The 22933-nt window shown below is 43.6% G+C and overlaps 1 protein-coding gene across 1 annotated transcript in view; it reads left to right on the top strand.

Annotated features, from left to right (window-relative positions):
• PDE10A (phosphodiesterase 10A) overlaps positions 1 to 22933 on the top strand; it is a 266588-nt gene that overhangs the window by 210476 nt on the left and 33179 nt on the right. Inside the window, exons 12-15 of the mRNA XM_055433314.2 lie at positions 1108 to 1200; positions 4050 to 4236; positions 19528 to 19670; positions 22153 to 22236. Coding sequence (XP_055289289.2) covers positions 1108 to 1200; positions 4050 to 4236; positions 19528 to 19670; positions 22153 to 22236 — 507 coding nt within the window. The remainder of the gene's footprint in view (positions 1 to 1107; positions 1201 to 4049; positions 4237 to 19527; positions 19671 to 22152; positions 22237 to 22933) is intronic.

Below are 22933 nucleotides of genomic sequence, written 5' to 3'. Positions count from 1 at the left end.
ATGTTTCCACTGATCGGAGCTAGCAGAGCACACTGAGCTACCCTCAGACCGAGAACATCAAGAATAAACTGTGAAATGGGTTCTGGTACTCTGCTCAAGGCCGTCTGATTTGTCGTGTTCATGTTGCTCAAAGCACAAGAAAACGGGGCAAAGACAACCTTGCATTTACGTAGTACAATGCTAGGTTCACTTGTTGGTGTTTTAAGAAAAGCTAGTTCTCTTTGGTGTCAATTCTCTTTTGAATTTTCCTTAGGGAAATCCATAGGGTGGAGCTTTATTTCAAGAATTATAATTTTCTATAATGTTGAAAATGTAATATTGTGAAAGCTATTTTTCAGCTACTGAAATATGCAGCTATTGTGATTATAGATATCTTAACTATGTTTTGAATGAGAGCATGTATTATTATAATATTGTAACGAGAAAACTATTTGTAAATATGAGAATATACTTATGTATAAAAGAAAATACTAATATTAGATATCAAAATATATCCAAGTGTAATCAGATAATGCCTGTATTTTGGCTGTTTTTAAATTTAACAAATTAGAGAAGTGAAGATACTAGAAGTTGTAAAGTGTGTTATTTTGGTATAGTAGTTACATTGCAGAGGTCTTAAAATTGAGGTCCTGTGTCTCACGATCATGTAACCTTTGGGTTTGGTTATATGCGAGGTGGAAAGTATACTGGTGTTGACCTGCATTCTTGTTTTTGCTGTGTCACTCATATTTTAAGTATATGGGCAAGTTACTGGACCCATATGGGTCTCAGCTCACAGGAAGAATTATTTTTAAAAAGTCATGTTGAAACATATTGTAAATTATAAGGTATTTTGCAAATCTAAAGGATTACTATTGGTCAGTGCAGGAGAAGGCTAGTTAATTTTTCAATTTCAGTTTGTGGTTAAGCATAATTTAATACGTTATGAATTATGTCTTGTAAGGTCTTCAAATGATTACCATGCAGTATTTTTCTGCTTCACCTTTATGCATTTTATAATAATACAAACATTTAAAATAGAAATCTTTTTTATTCAGTATTTGGTGGCAGTGAAGTGTCTCAAGTTATTCTACAACATCTGCATGCTCCTGTCTTCTGTATGTGCAGGTTTTCAATCGAGAAGGGAATCGCTGGCCAAGTAGCAAGAACTGGGGAAGTTCTGAACATCCCAGATGCCTACGCAGACCCGCGCTTTAACAGGTGAGACGGCCTCCTGTCCACCAGAGCCTCCTCCTTTCCTGTCCAGCTCAGCTAAAGCCTCTGCAGTAGGGCCCCGGCTCGCCATGTCCCAGCCCAGTCAGTTTTTCCTCTTTGATGCTGTTATACTTTCTTTGAACCAACTTATTATCAGTAGTCAGTGTTTTCAGACCTTTATAAACAATGATGGATTCTAAACCATTGACTGATTCCAGCTGTGAATGCTCGCATGCAAAGTCGCTTCACTCATGTCCGACTTTGCGACCCCGTGGACTGCAGCCCGCCAGGCTCCTCTGTCCATGGGATTCTCCAGGCAAGAATCCTGGAGAGGGCTGCCATGCCCTCCTCCAGGGGACCTTCCCAACCCAGGGACTGAACTTTTGTCTCTTGTGTCTCAGCACTGGCAGGCAGATTCTTTACCACTAGCGCCATCTGGGAAGCCCCTACCTCCAGCTACAGGAGTTTAAAATGTTTCAAGGAAAACTAAAAAGCAAGAGTTTAAATTTATAAATGATTTTTTCATTATAATGTCATCATTTTGTCCTAAGCATATTCTTTAGCAAACCATATCTTCAAAGGCTGTAACACATAGTGATAGACGTACCTAATTTGAATCCTGGTTCTGTCCTTTGTCACTTTTAGAATGACCCAAAGTGAGTGACTGAATCTGTCACAGCCTCAGTTGTTTTCTCATCTTCATAATGGGCACAATAATACCTATTTTGTAATTTTTTTATTTTATAATTAGAGAAAATATTCAGAAAAGGTCTGGCAACTTCACATGACACGAAGTAGGGACTGAGTCAGTTGCAAACTTTATTGGATATTAGGATTGCTAACAAATTTTTGTTTTGAGTTACTTTGGAGAACTAGAAACCAATTTATGTAATTTGATTAAAAAAACTTTCGAAATTGAAAGTCTTAAGGTTGATGCCCTGAATGTTGAGAGTAATGGTTCACATGTTTTGACAGCAGTGTTCTGTGCGTTCACAATTCGGTTTCCTTTAGGGGACAGTTAAATAGCATAAGCAATGGGAAGTTTTTCAGGTGTTTGATTGATTAATGTCATATATGCATAACTTTCATATAAATAGAGCTGTATCCTAGTAACATTTTTTCAATAAATTGAGTGTGCTGAAAATGTCAATTTTTGTCTTAAAAAATCTAACTTGTCATTTTAGTACTTAAATATTGAAAATACTTATATATCCTTATATAAAAGCTTTGTAAATAACATGTAAAAGCAAGCAACAGATTGTGAGGACGATTTGCAAAATATATATCTGGCAAAATATTTGTATCTAGCGTATATATATTAAAAGAAACTTCCAAGATAACCCAATTTAATAAATAGGACCCAAGATTTTAACAGATGCTTCACAAAATAAGATCAACGAATGGCCATTAAACAGATGAAAGATATTTGATCTAAGGGAAATATAAATTTAGTTGACTATGAAATCCTGTTACATATAAGCTTGAATGGTTAAAATTTTAAAAATTGATGCTAACAAGCGTTGGCAAAAATATGGAGAAACGTGGATGCCCATACCTTGCACGTGGGAGTGTATGTTTGCACAACCGCCTTGGAGAATAGATTCACAGTGTCTTTTAAAGTTCGGCACACACTTAGAGCTCTCGTTCAGCTCCACTCCTGGGTGACACTCCAAGAAAAATGGCACCTGTCCACACAAAGATTTGTAGACAAATCTTAAGGGCAGCATTATTCATAATTGCCCTAAATTGGCCATTAACAAATAATGTCCATTAACTGGTGAAGAGATAAAGAAAATGTGATGTATCCAAATCATGAGCTTCTGCAGTGGCTCAGTGGTAAAGAATCTGCCTGCCAGTGCAGGAGACGCAGGTTAGATTCTTGGGTCGGAAAGATTCCCTGGAGAAATAAATGGGTATCCACTCCAGTATTCTTGCCTAGGAAATCCCATGGACAGAGGAGCCTGGGGGGTTATAATCCATGAGGTCACGAAGAGTCAGACATGACTGAGCAACTGAACACACACACACATATCCACACCGTAGAATATACTCAGCAGACAAAAGGGCTGAGCTGCTGATCCGTGCAGCACGGGTGAGTCTCAGAGTCATTGCTCTGGGTGAGGGAAACTGACCAGAGAAGGTCGCCGTCTGACTCGTTGCCTTTAGTTTGCAGCTGTTCCTATGGAATGACTCCTATTTTCAAAAACCATTTTGAAACTATTTCCCCTAAATCAGGAGTCAGCAAATCTCTTCTTTGAAGAATCAAACGATAAGTATTTTTGGCTTTGTCCGCCACAGCACCTGTATCACAGCTCTGTTGTAGGGCAGTGGGAATCTATCAGGGAACGGTGTGGTTTGTCCCGTTTATATTGTTTACAAAACTGGAGGGCGCTGGTTTGTACAGTCTGTAGATGACTGACCCCTGCTCTAAATTGTAACGGTGAGAAGTCCCATTTAAGTTTGTTCAGCAAGTTTACGGCTCTCATAAACCTGGCCAAGTGCAAACAAACAGGTCATTTTTACCAAATGTGTTAGACTTTTCCTCTAAGTCCACAGTTGGCGTGTACTTTTTGATGTGGGATGCTTCTCATTAGAACCAAATGAGAAGCTGAACACCTCCTAGAGACGGTTCTGAAAAACTCTCTTGAAAGCAGAACTGGGTTAGAATATTTTCGAAAAGGTTGTATTAACAGCCACTTGCGTGTGTCTCTGTGGTCTTTGAGTTTGGGAGCTAGCAGTCCGTTGCAGGGGGCTGTGGGAGCGGCGGAACTGGGCTGAGCGTGCGAAAGCGTGTGGCTCACTCCCTCCTGCCTGTGCTGTCTCTTGCTGCCGTCTTGCTCCCACCGCGGGCGCAGAGAGGTGGACTTGTACACGGGCTACACGACCCGGAACATCCTGTGCATGCCGATCGTCAGCCGGGGCAGCGTCATCGGCGTGGTACAGATGGTCAACAAGCTGAGCGGCAGCGCCTTCTCCAAGACGGACGAGAACAACTTCAAGATGTTTGCTGTCTTCTGTGCATTGGCCCTGCACTGCGCCAATGTAAGTCGTGGCGTCTTCACCTCTCGGTATTGAAGTTTATAAACTGGGAAAGTGGGTTGTTGTTTTTTTTTTTCCCGCATTTCCTTTATAAACACGAAAGAGTGATTCCTGGTTATGCATATCTTAGAAAATACCTTAAAATTCCTTGGAAGGAAAAAAAACAAACTGATTTTTGCATTTATTTCAAGGTGTGAATTTGATAAAAAGAAAAATGAGGTGACTGTGTAAGGTTTACGTTTCCTGATAACTACCGATGTAGTTACAGATGTAATCTATTGATGTCGAGGAGGTTATCCAAATGCTTAGAGGCTGTCATTCACACTGCGCTTGAGACTCTTGTGCAAAATAAAAAAAAGAAAGAGGAATAACTCGAGTCTTAACACCAAGCAGGAAAGTTTCCTCTGTGAGGAAAAGGGCGACAGCCACTCAACGTGTTTGTCAGGTGCTGTGTGCAGGCGTGCTAAGTCACTTCAGTTGTGTCTGACTCTTTGAGACCCCACCGACTGCAGCCCGCCAGGCTCCTCTGTTCATGGGGTTCTCCAGGCAAGAATAATGGAGTGGGTTGCATTGGCCTTCTCCGAGGAATCTTCTCCACCCAGGATTCGAACCTGTGTCTCCTGCACCGACAGGCAGATTCTTTATCAATGAGCCCCCTGATGCCGTGTATTCATTTAATCTTCACAACAGCCGAGTTCTGTGTACTGAACAGTAAGAGGAGGTTCCATTTATTTTCTGAAGTCACTGTAAAAAAGCTGAATGTGTCATCTTTCTTTTACATTTTAAATGAGCTAAGTATTTAGTATTCTATGAACTCTAGTAATCCTTTAGTGACATTCCTGGAATTCTGAACCTGAAGAAGATTTTATTTACCTTTTGTAAAGCCAAATCACCTTGCATGGGAATTGTCACCTTAGTAATTTAGAGAAATTTGTCTTTTTGGAAATCATAGGAGCAACCATGTGAGTAATGAAAATAGCAGAGAAGACTCGGAACAAAATGACAAAAAAATAATAGTCTGGTGATGAGGGGTGACTGTATGCAGTGCAGTTAGTCCTTCTTGCATCCCCGTGCTGTCTCATGGGGGCTGTACTGTTACCCGGCCCATCGGAGGCAAACCAGTGCAGCTGTCAAGTACTTCTAACTTCAGACATTTTTTATACCAGCGCATCTCCTCATCAGTAAAAAGACTGACAGAATGCATCTGTTTAGTTTAAAAGTTGCAGGAAATATAATTTCCACTATATGCTAAATATTGACTTTTATAATTTTTAAATATATTCAATGGGATCTAGGTATTAGAATAATTTGACATCTATTAATAGTCCACTTCCCTGGAAGAGGGCATGGCAACCCACTCCAGTATTCTGGCCTGGAGAATCCCATGGACAGAGGAGCCTGGAAGGCTACAGATCGTGGGACCACAAAGAGTTGTACACGGCTGAAGCAACTTAGCACAGTCCACTTAAAAACAGAATGAGCAGCTCTTACCACTGACAAACGTGGTACCCATCTTTTCTCTCTTTGAACTTGTGTTTCTGTTACCCCACAAAAGTTTATCCTAATATATGTTAGACTTTAAAGTGTTTTTTTTTTATTATAATAGTCTAAAACATGTGTAAGGAGTGTTAAAAATTAATTTTGACCTGTGAAGTTATATCATGGACCTCCCAGGTGGCACAGCAGTAAAGAACCCGCCTGCCCGTGCAGGAGGTGCAAGAGACAAGGGTTGATTGCTGGGTGGGAAAGATCACCTAGAGTAGGAGGTAGCAACCTGCTCCATATTCTTGCCTGAAAAATTTCATGGACAGAGGAGCCTGGAGGGCTACAGTCCACGGGGTTGCAGAGTCAGACATGACTGAGAGACTGAGCACACGCTGTTCAGTTCAGCTTAGCTCAGCTGCTCACTGGTGGATGACTCTTTGTGACCATGGACTGCAGCATGCCAGGCCTCCCTGTCCATCACCAACTCCTGGAGTTTACTTAAGCTCACGTCCATCGAGTCGGTGATGCCATCCAACCGTCTCATCCTCTGTCGTCTCCTTCTCCTCCTGCCTTCAGTCTTTCCCAGCATCAGGGTCTTTTCCAGTGAGTCAGTTTGTGACAAATTCCACAGATTGGGTGACTTAAACAACAGAAGATTGTGTTTCTGTGGTTCTGACAACTGGAATTTAAAGATCCAAGTACTGGCAGTTTGGTTTCTTCAGAGGCCTCTCTTTAGGCTTGTGGCCTCCTGCCTTCTTGTGTCTCCACGTGGTCTTTTCTCTGTGATCTTCTGTATTCTAATCTCCTCTTCTTATAAGGGCATAGCTCATTGGATTAGGGCCCACCCTAGTGAAGTCTGTAGACCTCTTTAGTGACCTTCCTTGGGGCTTCCCCAAGTGGCTCAGTTGGTAAAGAATCTGCTTGCAAAGCAAGAGACCCAGGTTCGAGCCCTGGGTAGGGAAGATCCCCTGGAGAAAGAAATGGCCACCCACTCCAGCATCTTGCATGGAGAATTCCATGGACAGAGGAGCCAGGCAGGCTACAGTCCATGGTATCACAAAGAGTCGGACACAACTGAATGACTAACTTTTTTTTAGCATTCAACCTAGAATCATTCCTTATTCTGTCTTTTATGTCCTAGGCATTTTGAAGTGTATAGTGAAAGTGAATGTCACTTAGTCATGTCCGACTCTTTGCGACCCCGTGGACTATACAGTCCATGGACTTCTCCAGGCCAGAATACTGGAGTGGGTGGCCTTTCCCTTCTCCAGGGATCTTCCCAACCTAGGGGTCGAACCCAGGTCTCCCGCATTGCAGGCGGATTCTTTACCAGCTGAGCCACAAGGGAAGCCCAAGAATACTGGAGTGGGTAGCCTGTCCCTTCTCCAGCAGATCTTCCCGACCCAGGAATCAAACCGGGGTCTCCTGCACCTCAGGTGCATTCTTTACCAACTAAGCTACCAGGGAAGCCTTTTCAAAGTGTATGGACAGGTTATTTTGTAGGGTGTTTCTTGTTTTGGTTTTGTCTGGTGTTTCCTCATGGCTCTGTCAAGGTTCTCATTTCGGCAGGACCATCTCAGCATGCTGTGTGTTCTCGGTGCCCGCTGCGGGCAGGCTCTGGGGAGGAGGTATCTGCCTGGTTTCTCCACTGGAACATCCTTTCCCCCTGTTGTCACTATTTCAGAAGAGAGTTTACACATAAGCCTGGATACTCTTTGCTTTCTCTCTCTCTGTCTCTTTGCATATGAGAACTTCCCCCTAACTGCACAGTTTCCTTCTGGTTATCTCGTCTCCGTCTCCGGGATATCAGTCTCTGAGGATGTGTCTCCCACTATTTCAGCATCAAGTTCATTTGTACTGATCACCTTTACTTTTTGGGAAGCCGGAAGTGTTCCTTTCATTTTGAGTCGATGGGAACAGGAGGAGTTTTATTATAGCAATTGCTCTTAATCTGAACTCCACATGAGCCAAGATGCCGAAGAGCATGACAACCCTGTCATCAAAAATTGTTTTTAATCTATCAGCTGCAAATTTATTTAGGTCCACGTTCAGTACCTTATGAATGCTTTAGAAACCACTTTTAGACCTTATTAACACCAGTATTTAAGAGATTTTCGTACTAGTGAAACTTGAGAAAGGGGTAATTTGAAATGACAGGTAGGAAAAGAGCATTTTTAGGGTAAGAGTCCATTTAAAATTACGGCGGTGGAACTTGATCTTAAAATCCACCCATGTTTCTGTGCATCCCTTGAGGAATTACTATGTCCGTCCCAGGGTGGGCACTGTGAAGCCGATTCAGCAGTGCTTTTACCGAGCTTGCCCAGGGCGTTCAAAGCTCTTCTTAACACTGATTGTTGCATCAGAAACATGGACTCAACCACAATCAAATGATTATGCCAACCCGAATACCAAAGTGAAACAAGAAAAATAACACTCCTTCTGAAAAGTCTTGAATAAGTTGTTAGGTATTCTATTTTTATGTTGGGGCAGAGTTAGTGGAGTTTGTTGATAGTGAAACTGACTTGTAACTTTTTATAAACACTTTGAAACTCACCAAACTGTTTCTGCTCTCCTGCAATGAAAGATAGTGTATGTGCCACGGTTTCATAGCAAGTCAGCGTCTGGTGGCGGGCTCTGGGAGTAAGCCCCTCTTAGATCGAGCAGACCCAGGTCTGGTTGTTACGTAAAGGTGCATGTTGAAATCCAGATCGTGCAGCGTCAGCTCTCTGTGTGGAGTTAATTGCCATTTTTGACTGGGATGCAAAAGTAGGAAGTCAAGAAACTCCTGGAGTAACAGGCAAATTTGGCCTTGGAGCACGGAATGAAGCAGGGCAAAGGCTAATAGAGTTTTGTCAAGAGAACGCACTGGTCATAGCAAACACCCTCTTCCAACAACACAAGAGAACACTCTACACATGGATATCACCAGATGGTCAACACTGAAATCAGATTGGTTATATTCTTTGCAGCCAAAGATGGAGAAGCTGTATACAGTTAGCAAAAACAAGACCAGGAGCTGACTGTGGCTCAGATCATGAACTCCTTATTGCCAAATTCAGACTTAAATTGAAAAAGTAAGGGAAACCACTAGACCATTCAGATATAAACTAAATCAAATCCCTTATGATTATACAGTGGAAGTGAGGAATAGATTTAAGGGACTAGATCTGATAGAGTGCCTGATGAACTCTGGAGGTTCGTGACATTGTACAGGAGACAGGGACCAAGACCATCCCCATGGAAAAGAAATGCAAAAAAGCAAAATGTTTGTCTGAGGAGGCCTTACAAATAGCTGTGAAAAGAAGAGAGGCGAAAAGCAAAGGAGAAAAGGAAAGATATAAGCATCTGAATGCGGAGTTCAAAAGAATAGCAAGGAGAGATAAGAAAGCCTTCCTCAGTGATCAATGCAAAGAAATAGAGGAAAACAACAGAATAGGAAAAACAAGAGATCTCTTCAAGAAGATTAGAGATTCCAAGGGAACATTTCATGCAAAGATGGGCTCGATAAAGGACAGAAATGGTATGTACCTAACAGAAGCAGAAGATATTAAGACGAGGTGGCAAAAATACACAGAAGGACTGTACAAAAAAGATCTTCATGACCAAGATAGTCACAATAATGTGATCACTGACCTAGAGCCAGACATCTTGAAATGTGAAGTCAACTGGGCCTTAGAAAGCATCACTACGAACAAAGCTAGTGGAGGTGATGGAATTCCAGTTGAGCTATTTCAAATCCTGAAAGATGATGCTATGAAAGTGTTGCACTCAATATGCCAGCAAATTTGGAAAACTCAGCAGTGGCCACAGGACTGGAAGAGGTCAGTCTTCATTCCAATCCCAAAGAAAGGCAATGCCAAAGAATGCTCAAACTACCACACAATTGCACTCATCTCACACGCTAGTAAAGTCATGCTCAAAATTCTCCAAGCCAGGCTTCAGCAATATGTGAACCGTGAACTCCCAGATGTTCAAGCAGGTTTTAGAAAAGGCAGAGGCACCAGAGATCAAATTGCCAACATCTGCTGGATCATGCAGAAAGCAAGAGAGTTCCAGAAAAACATCTATTTCTGCTTCATTGACTATGCCAAAGCCTTTGACTGTGTGGATCACAATAAACTGTGGAACATTCTGAAAGAGATGGGAATACCAGACCACCTGACCTGCCTCTTGAGAAACCTGTATGCAGGTTAGGAAGCAACAGTTAGAACTGTACATGGAACAACAGACTGGTTCCAAATAGGAAAAGGAGTACGTCAAGGCTGTATATTGTCACCCTGCTTATTTAACTTATATGCAGAGTACATCATGAGGAAGGCTGGGCTGGAAGAAGCACAAGCTGGAATCAAGATTGCCGGGAGAAATATCAATAACCTCAGATATGCAGATGACACTACCATTATGGCAGAAAGTGAAGAGGAACTCAAAAGCCTCTTGATGAAAGTGAAAGAGGAGAGTGAAAATGTTGGCTTGAAACTCAACATTCAGAAAACAAAGATCATGGCATCTGGTCCCATCACTTCATGGGAAATAGATGGAAAAACAGTGGAAACAGTGTCAGACTTTATTTTTTGGGGCTCCAAAATCACTGCAGATGCTGATTGCAGCTATGAAATTAAAAGACGCTTACTCCTTGGAAGGAAAGTTATGACCAACCTTGATAATATATTAAAAAGCAGAGACATTACTTTGCCAACCAAGGTCCGTCTAGTCAAGGCTATGGTTTTTCCCGTGGTCATGTATGGATGTGAGAGTTGGACTGTGAAGAAAGCTGATGGCCGAAGAATTGATGCTTTTGAACTGTGGTGTTGGAGAAGACTCTTGAGAGTCCCTTGGACTGCAAGGAGATCCAACCAGTCCATTCTAAAGGAGATCAATCCTGGGTGTTCATTGGAAGGACTGATGCTAAAGCTGAAACTGCAATACTTTGGCCACCTCATGTGACGAGTTGACTCACTGGAAAAGACTCTGATGCTGGGAAAGGTTGGGGGCGGGAGGAGAAGGGGACGACCGAGAATGAGATGGCTGGATGGCATCACCGACTCTGTGAACATGAGTCTGAGTGAACTCCGGGAGTTGGTGATGGACAGGGAGGCCTGGCGTGCTGTGATTCATGGGGTCGCGGAGAGTCGGACACGACTGAGCGACTGAACTGAACTGAACTGCAACTGCAGTATATCTTCTCCCCATGAGAGCTTATAAAAACTGCATTGTTTCTGACAGTTCCTCCAAACTCAGAAAGCATGACAGCCTCCGACCCCGCAGCTCAGGAGCACCCCCACCCCCGCCCTGCCCTCTCCCCTTGCTTTCCCGTCTGGGGAGCAGCTGGTATTGGAGCTGTTTCTGTTCCAATGCAGAGAGAAGGCCAGTGTACTGCCCTTCTTTACGGTAACACCGGCTTTGTTGAGGCAAGCATCCTCCTAAGGAATAAAGAAAACGCAGAGAGCACCCACTGTGTGTCAGTGTCCGTAAGCCAGCACTTGGTTTCTTTGCAAGAGAGTTTCCTCTCAGAGCCTTCTTCGGGGGAGGATGTCAGATCGTAGACCTCTAAAGACCAGGACCTGGATAGGTTCCTTCGTTAGTCCCACAGCCATCCCGAGGGAGGCTGTGAGTAGCTCCACCTGATGTGAGAGGGAACGGAGACGTGGATGGAGTAGCCGGGAAAGGTCCCCCAGCACGTGTGTGGCCGGCTGGCTGTGGATGTGGCCCGGAGTCCTCGGCGCTCTGCCCTTCACCCGCCCGCAAGAAAGACAGCGTTGTAAACATTCCGTCTCAGAGTTAGTCAAGGAAAAAAAAGTCATTTCTCTGCATCTTGGTACCGTGGTCTCCATAAACTGGGATAGCCGCGCAGGCAGAGGAGGCCACACATCAGATGCTGCATTTTTTAAACGGTGTGTTTTTAGCCGCTCTGTTCTTTCTGTCCGCTTGGGTTTTAGCACGGACGCCAGTCTGTTGGTTTTGCCTCGTGTTGGTCTCTTCTCTCCTGGATTTCGTCACTCCTCCGAACCTTTACTTCCTTGACTTGTACTTACTTACTCAGATCCGTCTGGAATTGCTTCCCTGGGGGAGACCCAGGTAACCTTGTGTCTCTGCAGCTCCTCAGCCCAGGAGCTCCTCCCCGCAGCCACAGCCGGGCCTCTGGTCCCGCACAGGGCACGGGGCGCAGCCTTCGCTGGGCCTGGTGTTGCCCTCGTCCCTGTAGCCCTATTTCATGCTCCTGCATACAGAGCACAAGACTTCCTTTCCATCCCTGTGTGGACAGTGTCTTTCGTTTTAGGTTTATTTAGGGGGCCACATTAACTTCATTAATGACATCATTTGATGCTATTGACATCACCCTGAAAATCTGTACTTCAGCAGATATTTCGTCAGTTAGGCTGGGCGTGTGAATTGAGTAAAGCAGAGAGAGCACCCAGTTTGTCTCAGCAGGGGTTGAGCCCCTTGCATCTATGGATTGCCTGCATCCAGTGGTGAGCTGGTAAAGCCAGCTCTCCAACCAAGAAGGAGCCTTACGTGTAGCGCTTCACGGTTTGTGTGGAGTGCAGACTCCCGCTTGGACACGCGTGTGCCCGAGGAGCATCCTGAGTGCAGACCTGGGAACCAGGGTACATCCTCAGCAGGGGGAACACAGCGCAGACAGCCCTGAAATGCGAGAGTCTTCAGCGGACTGCGCACTCAGCAGCCCAACGGCGTGGCTGCGGTGCTGGAGGAGGTGGTCATCGCCAACAGCACTGAGCGCCTACCAGCCACTTGCCCGAGTTTGTTCTGTTCCTTACATGCGAGACCCCATGGACACCTCGTGTCCTTCCCGACTCGGGCGCTGCCGTGCCCACAGTCTGCACCTGGGAGACCCGGGGCGCAGGGAACTCGAGTAACTTGCCTCAAGGTGCACAGCTGGTCAACGCAGGAGAGGAGGTTCGACCCAGAAAGGTGAGCTGGCGTCTGGTTTTTAGCTGGTGTACCTTCAAGTGAGTCCAGGCCTCCTGTGAATGTGAGCAACAGCAGGGCGTCCTCCACACACCCCTGTGTCTGTGCAGAGTCAGTAAGTAGGGGTGCCGTTGCATAAGACCACACGCTGGTGTATTCCTACCGCGTGGTCGGCACAAGCTAGGTTATATCCCTGTTTCCAGGTCGTCGTCGGGCTTCTGCCTTTTGAGCCTTTTCCGTATCCTCATGTCTTAGATTAATACCCCATCCAAATCGATGGCGGCCTCCTGTCCTAGCAGTCTCTTCTGGCTGGACAGTGAGCCCAAATTAACTACTCAGCCGTCATAGACAAATAATTTGTACAAAATCAACACACAACATAGTGTTCCATCTTCATTAACAGAGTGTAGTGGGGTAAATAAAGTGGAATCATTTATCAATAATATATTATTTTCTACTATTCATATTGAAGGTCATTTAGAAAACGGGGACTCAAGTAGCTATACAGTTTGCCAAAATTAATTCTTTTTTCCATAAAGTTAAAGTTCGTGTTACTTCCTTACGTTGATTACAAAATTTTAAAAATTAAAAATTAACAGTTTATATGTTTACAAACAATACAAACTGATTAAAATTATACATAATGACAAATAAGAATGTGATTTATTCCCAGCGGAGGTCGTAAGCTTGTAAAACGATGAAAATTAGAGTATTTTGTGCGAATTGGAAAAGCAGTGTATACAGAGCACGCAAACGCTGCTCGCTGCCCGGTCAGCGCCCACGGGTATTGGTGACTGCAGTGGCAACATTGTCTGCTGCCGCGTATAGTTACTTTTACTAGCACCTTCCCCGCAGGACTGCGCGGAATAGCAGGCGGTACCGACTCACGGTAACTACCGAGTAAACCCTGCTGGTTGTTCGCCCTCCTGCTGGAACCTGCGATGTCATCTCGAGTGGAAGGGATGTGACAGTCCATTGAGGGTTGGGAGGAGAATGTGAGAACTTCTTTTAGGGAATGCTGTTAGGGAAAGTCCGTTTTCTTGATTGTGCGTACACGGATGGTGCTTTCACCCGGTTCATACATCAAGTGGCTGTGTCTTGTCCAGGGTGCGGTCTCCTGTGACCGGGGCCTTCTGTTCTACAAGAAGAAGAGCGGACAGTGGTGCCCAGCCTGCGCTTTTCAGCCCGATCCAGCTTTCCCTCAGCTGTGTTAGGAGGACAGCTTTGCAGCACCCACTCATCGCCCTTGTGCTGCCAAGGCTTTGCTATTTGCGGCAAAACACTTGGAATGGTTGTTGAATTCATTGTTTATTTACACATATTTCTTTCACAAAAAGAAACTCCCAATTGCTGATCTTTTTCTGATGACAAATGACAGTGTTTTGTTACTTATAAAATGTATTCAAAGAAATAAACGTTTAATCTGAACTTTCAGATTGCAAGAAACATTGACACCGAATAAGAAGATAATTGCTTTTCCAGATAGACTCATACCACTAAGAGAGTACTTTGAAAACAGTTATTTTCCATCATCATCATGTGACTCTTTGCTGAAATTTATGTGTCACGTGCACAAATCACCACGTACCTTTACAAAGGCTCGGAGCGAGCATTTTTTAAAAAGAAGTTTACTGAGGCTTATAAATATACGATGCACTGCATGTGTTTAGAGTCTGCAGTCTGACAAGTGTACACACACACACTCACCCTGGTGACTGGTGTATCCGTCACCCCCACGAGCCTCTGTGACCCCTTCCACGCAATCCTTTCCATCTTCATCCCCCTGTTTCAGGCAGCCACGATTGTACTTTCTATAACTTACTTTGAATTTTCTAGAACTGTTTTATATTACTGGAATCATGAAATCTGTGTTCCTTTCTGTCTGACTTCTTTCCCTTAGCACAGTTATTTTGAGATTCACTCATGACACTGCGTGTGTAAATGGTTCATTCTTTATTACTGAGTATTCCCCTGTATGGATACATTATGAGCGGTTTGATTGGTCACCTGTTGACGGAAATTTGAGTTATTTTGCTTTTGGCTGTTACTAATAAAGCTGTCCAAGTCTGTGTGTGGGAATGTGCTTCCATTTTTCCGAGTAAATGTCTAGACTGGAGGGATTTTGCAGTGGGGAATGTTTGAGACACTGCCAAGCCAGCCGACTTCCAGTACTCCCAGCATCTCTGGGAGTGTTCCAGTCTCTCCACGTTTGCGTCTCTGGGTCTTCTTTAGTGACGTCTCTGCTCAAATCATTTTTCTGTTGTTTGTGATTGTGATGGTTTTTGTCACTGAGTTTTGAAAGTTCTTTTACACACTCTAGACGCAAGTCCCCTGTCAGGTCGCTTATTTGCAAATTTTGCTCCCAGTGTCTGGCTCGTCGTTCTCTTAACATTTTCTTCTTAAGAACAGTTCTTAATTTTGAAGAAGTCGAGTGTGATTTTTTTTCATGCTGTCTGCATTGTACCAAAGAAACATTTGTCTAACCTAAGGTGATGACGATTTTCTCCTGTGTTGTCTTCTGGAAGTTTTACAGGTTTTGCATTTAAGCCTGTGGTTGATTTGAGTAAGTTGTTGCATATGGTGTAAGATGAGGATCAACATTAGCTTGTTTGTTTTGCACCCAAGTGCCCAGTTGGTCAGCTCCCTGAGTGGTGTAGACTCTTCTTTCTCTGATGTCTTGCCTTGCACTTTTCTTGAAAACCAACTGACCCTATGTATTCATTCTCCTGATGGCCTGACCCCTCTATCACTGAAATGATCTCCTGAGTAATAAATAGTCTTTACTCTGAAATCTACTTTATTAGGTATCTGGAGTTTACAGCTGTCCCCACTCTCTCTGCTACTGCTGCTGCTGCTAAGTCACTTCAGTCGTGTCCGACTCTGTGTGACCCCATAGACGGAAGCCCACCAGGCTCCCCCGTCCCTGGGATTCTCCAGGCAAGAACACTGGAGTGGGTTGCCATTTCCTTCTCCAATGTGTGAAAGTGAAAAGTGAAAGTGAAGTCGCTCAATTGTGTCCAACCCTTAGCGACCCCACGGACTGCAGCCTACCAGGCTCCTCCATCCATGGCATTTTCCAGGCAAGAGTACTGGAACGGCTTGCCATTGCCCCCTCTCTCTAGACTGGTGTTAAATATTAAATACCTTTTCCAACTTTTTGTTGTTGTTGTTCAGTCCCTAAGTCGTGTCCAACTCTTTGCGACCTCATGGACTGCAGCACTCCAGGCTTCCCTGTCCTTCACTATCTCCCGGAATTTGCCCAGACTCCTGTCCATTGAGGCAGTGACGCTGTCCAACCATCTCATCCTCTGTTACCCTCTTCTCCTCTTGCCCTCAATCTTGCCCAGCATCAGGGTCTTTTCCAGTGAGTCAGCTCTTCGCATCAGGTAGCCAAAGTATTGAAGCGTCAGCTTAAGCCTCAGTCCTTTCAGTGAATATTCAGGGTTGATTTACTTTAGGATTGACTGGTTTGATATCGTTGCTGTCCAAAAGACTCTGAAAAGTTTTCTCCAGCACCACATTTCGAAAGCATCAATCCTTTGGTGTTCTGCCATCTTTGTGGTCCAACTCTCACATCCATACATGACTACTGAGAAAATCATAGCTTTGACTATACAGACCTTTGTCAGCAAAGTGATATCTCTACTTTTTAATATGATGCCTAGGTTTGTCGTGGCCTTTCTTCTAAGGAGCAATTGTCTTTTAATTTTATGGCCACAGTCACTGTCCACAGTGACTTTTGGAGCCCAAGAGAGATAAAGTCTGTCACTGTATCCACTTTTTCCCCATCCATTTGCCATGAAGTGATGGGACCAGATGCCATGATCTTTGTTTTTTGAATGCTTAGTTGTAATCCAGCTTTTTCACTCTCCTCTTTCACCTTCATCAAGAAGCTCTTTAGTTCCTCTTCACTTTCTGCCATTAAAGTGGCGTTATCTGTATATACGAGGTTGTTGATATTTCTCTCTGTAGTCTTGATTCCAGCTTGTGATTCATCCAGCCTAGCATTTTGCATGATGTACTCTGCATACAAGTTAAATAAACAAGGTGAAAATATACAGCCTTGATGTACTCCTTTCCCAATTTGGAACCAGTCCATTGTTCCATGTCCAGTTCTAACTGTTGTTTCTTGTTTTGCATGCAAGTTTTTCAGGAGATAGGTAAGGTGGTCTGGTATTCTCATCTCTTTAAGAATTTTCCAGTTGTTGTGATCTACACAAAGTCTTTAGGGTAGTTAATGAACCAGAATATGAAGTCAAGTGGGCCTTAGGAAGCATCACTACAAACAAAGCTAGTGAAGGTGATGGAATTCCAGTTGAGCTATTTCAAATCCTGAAAGATGATTCTGTGAAAGTGCTGCACTCAATGTGCCAGCAAATTTGGAAAACTTAGCAGTGGCCACAGGACTGAAAAAGGTCAGTTTTCATTCCAATCCCAAAGAAAGGCAATGCCAAAGAATGCTCAAACTACCGCACAATTGCGCTCATCTCACACGCTAGTAAAGTAATGCTTAAAATTCTCCAAGCCCAGCTAAAACAGTACGTGAATCAAGAACTTCCAGATATTCAAGCTGGATTTAGAAAAGGCAGAGGAACCAGAGATCAAATTGCCAACATCCGGTAGATCTTCAAAAAAGCAAGAGAGTTCCAGAAAAACATCTGTTTCTGCTTTATTGACTGTGCCAAAGCGTTTGACTGTGTGGATCACAATGAACTGTGGAAAATTCTTTAAGAGATGGGAATACCAGACCACCTGACCTGCCTCTTGAGAAATCTGTATGCAGGTCAGGAAGCAACAGTTAGAACTAGATATAGAAAAACAGACTGGTTCCAAATAGGGAAGGATTATGTCAAGGCTGTATATTGTCACCCTGCTCATTTAACTTATATGCAGAGTACATCATGAAAAATGCTGGGCTGGATGCAGCACAAGCTGGAATCAAGATTGCTGGGAGAAATATCAATAACCTCAGATATGCAGATGATACCACCCTTATGGCAGCAAGTGAAGAACTAAAGAGCCTCTTGATGAAAGTGAAAGAGGAGAGTGAAAAAGTTGGCTTAAAGCTCAACATTCAGAAAACTAAGATCATGGCATCTGGTCCCATCACTTCATGGCAAATCGATGGGGAAACAGTGGAAACAGTGGCTGACTTTATTTTTCTGGGCTCCAAAATCACTGCAGATGGTGATTGCAGCCATGAAACTAAAAGACGCTTACTCCTTGGAAGAAAAGCTATGACCAGCCTAGACAGCATATTAAAAAGCAGAGACGTTACTTTGTCAACAAAGGTCTGTCTAGTCAAGGCTATGGTTTTTCCAGTGGTCATGTATGGATGTTAGAGTTGTACTATAAGGAAAGCTGAGCGACGAAGAATTGATGCTTTTGAACTGTGGTGTTGGAGAAGACTCTTGAGAGTCCCTTGGACTTCAAGGAGATCCAACCAGTCCATCCTAAAGGAGATCAGTCCTGGGTGTTCATTGGAAGGACTGATGCTGAAGCTGAAACTCCAGTACTTTGGCCACCTGATGTGAAGAAGTGACTCATTTGAAAAGACCCCGATGCTGGGAAAGATTGAAGGCAGGAAGAGAAGAGGTTGATAGAGGATGAGATGGTTGGATGGCATCACCGACTCAATGGACATGAGCTTGAGTAGGCTCCAGGAGTTGATGATGGACAGGGAGGCCTAGGGTGCTGCACTTCACCAGAGCCTGGAGAGCTCTGGTCCATAGTCTCACAAAGAGTAGGACACAACTGAAGCAACTTAGCACTCACGCACTTTTTGGCATATTTTTCTCCAATGGTACCACTGTTTCTAAGTGTTAATTTAAACATCACCATCCCACCAAGTAATAAAGAAAAATACTTGACAATAGATAACATATAGTGTTTCATTTCAAAATATATAATTATTTAGTGTGAGCAAAAGTCATGCTAAGTAAATAAAATTAAATATTTTAAAAATATGTACTTTTTAATCTTTTAAATTTTCTATTAAATTTTAATTTATAATACAAACATTATATTAACTGTGTAATTTCTGAAGAGGCATACATTTATTACATGTGCATCTATAAACTTATTTTACCAGTAAAGAACTTTACAATCAGCAAATTTTCAAACTCCCTGGACTAGAGGACTTAGAGATCACCAAGAGCTAAGCTACATATTTTTAAAAGGAGACACAGAAAGAAAGTCAACTGTTGTCTCAATTTAGTTATTTTGCGTCTTAGTCTGTTTGTGCTGCTATAGCAAAATACTGTGGACTAGGTGGCTTATGAACATCAGATGTTTATTTCCCACCAAGGCTGGGAGGCCAAGAATAAGGTACCAGGTAATCTCTCCACCTAGACACCATGTCTGGCTGTCTGACAAAAAAAAAAAAAAAACAACTCTTGTTCCAAAATTTAAGAAGTCTTTTAAAATGGAGATATAATCTCTTAAAAAAACATTTGTGTCTTCAGAATCACATGTGGGGGTTTCTTCAGTGTATATGAAAATATATAGTGATGGTGGGAAATATTGGGAAAGATTGGGGGCAGGAGGAGAAGGGGACAACAGAGGATGAGATTGTTGGGTGGCATCACTGAGTCAATGGACATGAGTTTGAGTGAACTCTGGGAGTAGATGATGGACAGGGAGGCCTGGAGTGCTGCAGTCCATGGGGTCGCAAAGAGCTGGACACAACTGAGCGACTGAACGGCACTGAACTGATACTGATAGTAGTTAATGGATAGTAATACGCACTGTAATAGTAGTTAAGGACGAGTAATGGAGAATCCAGTTGCAGTTGTGATTTTTTTTTTTATAGCAGCCTCTGCACTTTAATGACGAACCACACACGCTTTAGTTTATGTTTTCTGTGTTTGCTCCGCCTTCCAGATGTACCACAGGATCCGGCACTCGGAGTGCATCTACAGGGTCACCATGGAGAAGCTGTCCTACCACAGCATCTGCACCGCGGAGGAGTGGCAAGGCCTCATGCGCTTCAACCTGCCCGGCCGTCTGTGCAAAGAGATCGAGCTGTGAGCCTCCTGTCCCGTCGGCTTCCTTAGCCGCAGTTCTCACCCGACTGAACTTAGAGTGAAATGGCTTCCAGAAGTAGAATCATAAATATTGCATTCCATGTTGCAGTCTCTGACCTTACTTTTTCCCCCTTCCAAGGAAGGAAAGGTCAGATCTCTTTATCTTTAAAAAAAAAAAAAACTAGCCTGAACGCCATTTTGAAATGAGCCAACCTAAATGTTAACTTTTCTTGTGTACATACTTTATGAAATATTTACTATTCAAAATGGCATTTAAGCTCAGATAACTGAAAGTTTTCATTTCCGTATAGTTTTAAGTTTGCCAGTTAAATTTGAGACTTTGGTAGTACATGGCTTAGCATCCACATTTCTCTTCTAATCCTATGCTGATACATTTGTTACTGGTGGTCAAACTGCCCATCAAAAGTGTAAGCCAACACTGTATGTTAATAACAGCATAAAAAAAATCTTCAAAAGTGATCAGAGCTGACAGTTGTTTAAAATATGAAAAATCGTGTTGTTAAATTAATTAAACGAGGAGGTCGTTAGATCGCTGTGCGTTTATTGCCCTGCTGGCCTAGTAAACAAATAGGAATCTATGCCTGTAAATGCCTCAGGGTCGCGAGATGGAAATGCTAAGAACACGTTCTCAACAGCCAGCTAGGCTTTAGCTGTAGCCAATCAGATGATATCTTTTCTTGGCACTGCCTCTAAAGAGGTGTTTCCATGACTTCTGTCAGCAAAGCACTCCTGACCACTTTAAGTTGGTGCTGCCCTGTTTAAATGGGTTTTTGCTCAAATAATGCCTCAGTTTATCTTTTAACAGGGTATGTGTTACATAGTGTGCATATATATATATGCAGTATGTTGTGATACGCTACAGCGGAGCCTGGTGGGCTACAGTCCACAGGGTCGCAGAGTTGGACGTAACTGCATAACTAATACATATATTGTGATACGATAAGAAACACAGGACTGTGGTCTTTGTCGCTAGTTCCTGGCACAGAGCTCCTTTGACCCTTATAATTTCCTGAGTGATTTGGGTGAGAGAGGTATCTTCTGTTACTCATATTAAGCCTTTCAATGAGTTGACTCACTGGAAAAGACTCTGATGCTGGGAGGGATTGGGGGCGGGAGGAGAAGGGGATGACAGAGAATGAGATGGCTGGATGACATCACCGACTCGATGGACATGAGTTTGAGTGAACTCCGGGAGTTGGTGATGGACAGGGAGGCCTGGCGTGCTGTGATTCATGGGGTCGCAGAGAGTCGGACAGGACTGAGCGACTGAACTGAACTGAACTGAACCACTCAGGAGTTTTTGCTAATGAAAGACTCTGGGCAGATGAGGGCTAGCTCGTTGCCTGTGATTGGAGGGCTGGAAGCTCAGCCCCGCCCATGGACTCCTTTCCAGGGAGAGAGACTGGGGTCAGGCTACCAGCGGGCAAGGATTTCATCACCCGTACCCGTGTGCCGGAAGCTCCAGAAAACCCTAACTGAGGGGTTCCAAGAGTTTCCAGACTGGGGAGCACGTCAGGTGCTGGAAAGGGGGGTGCCCCAGAGAGAGGCCGGGGCTGCACGCGTGCCCCACTCCCTTGCCCTGGGCGCCTATTCCTCTTGGTCATTCTCGAGTTGTGTCCCAGGAACAAGCCAGCAGTCTAGCTGAAGGGTTCCTCTGAGTTCTGAGGCTGTTCTAGCGCATTATCTGCCCCGAGAAGGGGCTTGTGGGAATGGCCAGCCGACGGGTTAGAAGGGCGGGTGGCCTTGACCTGTGATTGCCTATGAAGTGGGGCAGTCTGTGGGCCCCAGCCCCTGAGCTGGGAGGTCTGCCTTGACTCCAGGTAGTGTGAGTATGGGGTTGAATCCTGGGAAATCAGTGGGTGTCTGCAGAGAACTGGAGAACTGCCTGGCGTGGAAAACTCACACATTTGATTTCAGAAGTGTTGCACCTAAAGGAAAATGGTGTAATACTTGAGTATTCTGCTTATTTGGATTAAATATCCACAACTGAATTAGCATATGAAAATAGGCAATAGCTTTGAATGTTAATATTTATAAAAGTTTCCTCTGGATTAAAGTGGGAAATAGACGGCTTTTCAGCTCTAAAAGAATTTCAGATAAGATCCCCCTTGTCTATGAATTGCAGTGCACGTGCCGTGTGTGTGTCGTATTGATGAGTGTGTAGTATCAACAGCATCATTATGTTGCTTTTCCATTGCTCTGATAATAGCCAGAATATTCCTTTGTAACAGAGACTTAAGCAGTGGCTTAGATCTTGGACTACGTTCCTGAGGGGGTACGTGGAATGTCCCCCTGGAAACATTTGGTTACTACAGAGATGCGACTGAGAAGGGGAGAGGGCAGGGGGCCACACTCCCAGTATTCTTTCAGATTCTTCATACATAAAAGTTGCTTGCTTTATTTGTATCTCTGTCCCAGTTCACTGCATTTCCTCATGAGCTGTGCTTTCTGTTTATTCCAGGTTCCACTTTGACGTCGGCCCCTTTGAAAACATGTGGCCTGGAATTTTCGTGTACATGATCCACCGATCCTGTGGGACAGCCTGGTATGTGAGACCACCTCGATGCCTCTCCGAGTTCCTGGTTGATAATTAAAACATGCCACAGATTGTTTTCTCTAAACACTTGAATTTTTAAAAAGGCCAAGATTATTAGACAGCATGTAGCATTCTTAGATTCCCTTGGTTCATAACCAGGTCATAACCAGGTTTGTCTTGGAACAAACACACACATTGAGCATCGCCTTTCACCTTTAACTTTAATATGCCAGTTGAAGCAAGAGTGAAGGAACCAGGTCTCCTAATTCAGAGTGGCGTCCTTTGTTTGGAGTGAAGTTAGGTTGCCCTTTCCTTCCACATCTCCCTTCTTTTGTGGTCTGTCCTAGAGGAACTGCATGACCTTTCTATTTGTTTGTTTGTTTTTAATATAGCTTAAATGCATAGTTAAAATGCAATAAATAATTTTTTCTTTCTTTCACTAGTCATTAAGTGGCTTATAGAGGCTCTTAGCTTCTCTAGAGCTAAATTACCACTCCTTTCCTATTGAATTCTGTTTTCTCTTATTCCCATCAGCAGCTTCTATAAATTATTGTTTGAAAAGAATGAACGCAAGATACCTAACCTATTTCTTAGATAGCAGTTGAGACTTTGACCAGTTGAAACTCTTGTAATGACATGTCTTATACTTCAGGGACTATTTGGAAATTTCAGTAGAGAAGCATGAAGGTTATACATACTAATATTT

Source organism: Moschus berezovskii, chromosome 10 (assembly GCF_049115385.1).
Source record: "Moschus berezovskii isolate FMDL1 chromosome 10, NW_MosBer_1.0, whole genome shotgun sequence".
Taxonomy (NCBI): domain Eukaryota; kingdom Metazoa; phylum Chordata; class Mammalia; order Artiodactyla; family Moschidae; genus Moschus; species Moschus berezovskii.
This window is presented reverse-complemented; position numbering and strand designations above follow the sequence as displayed.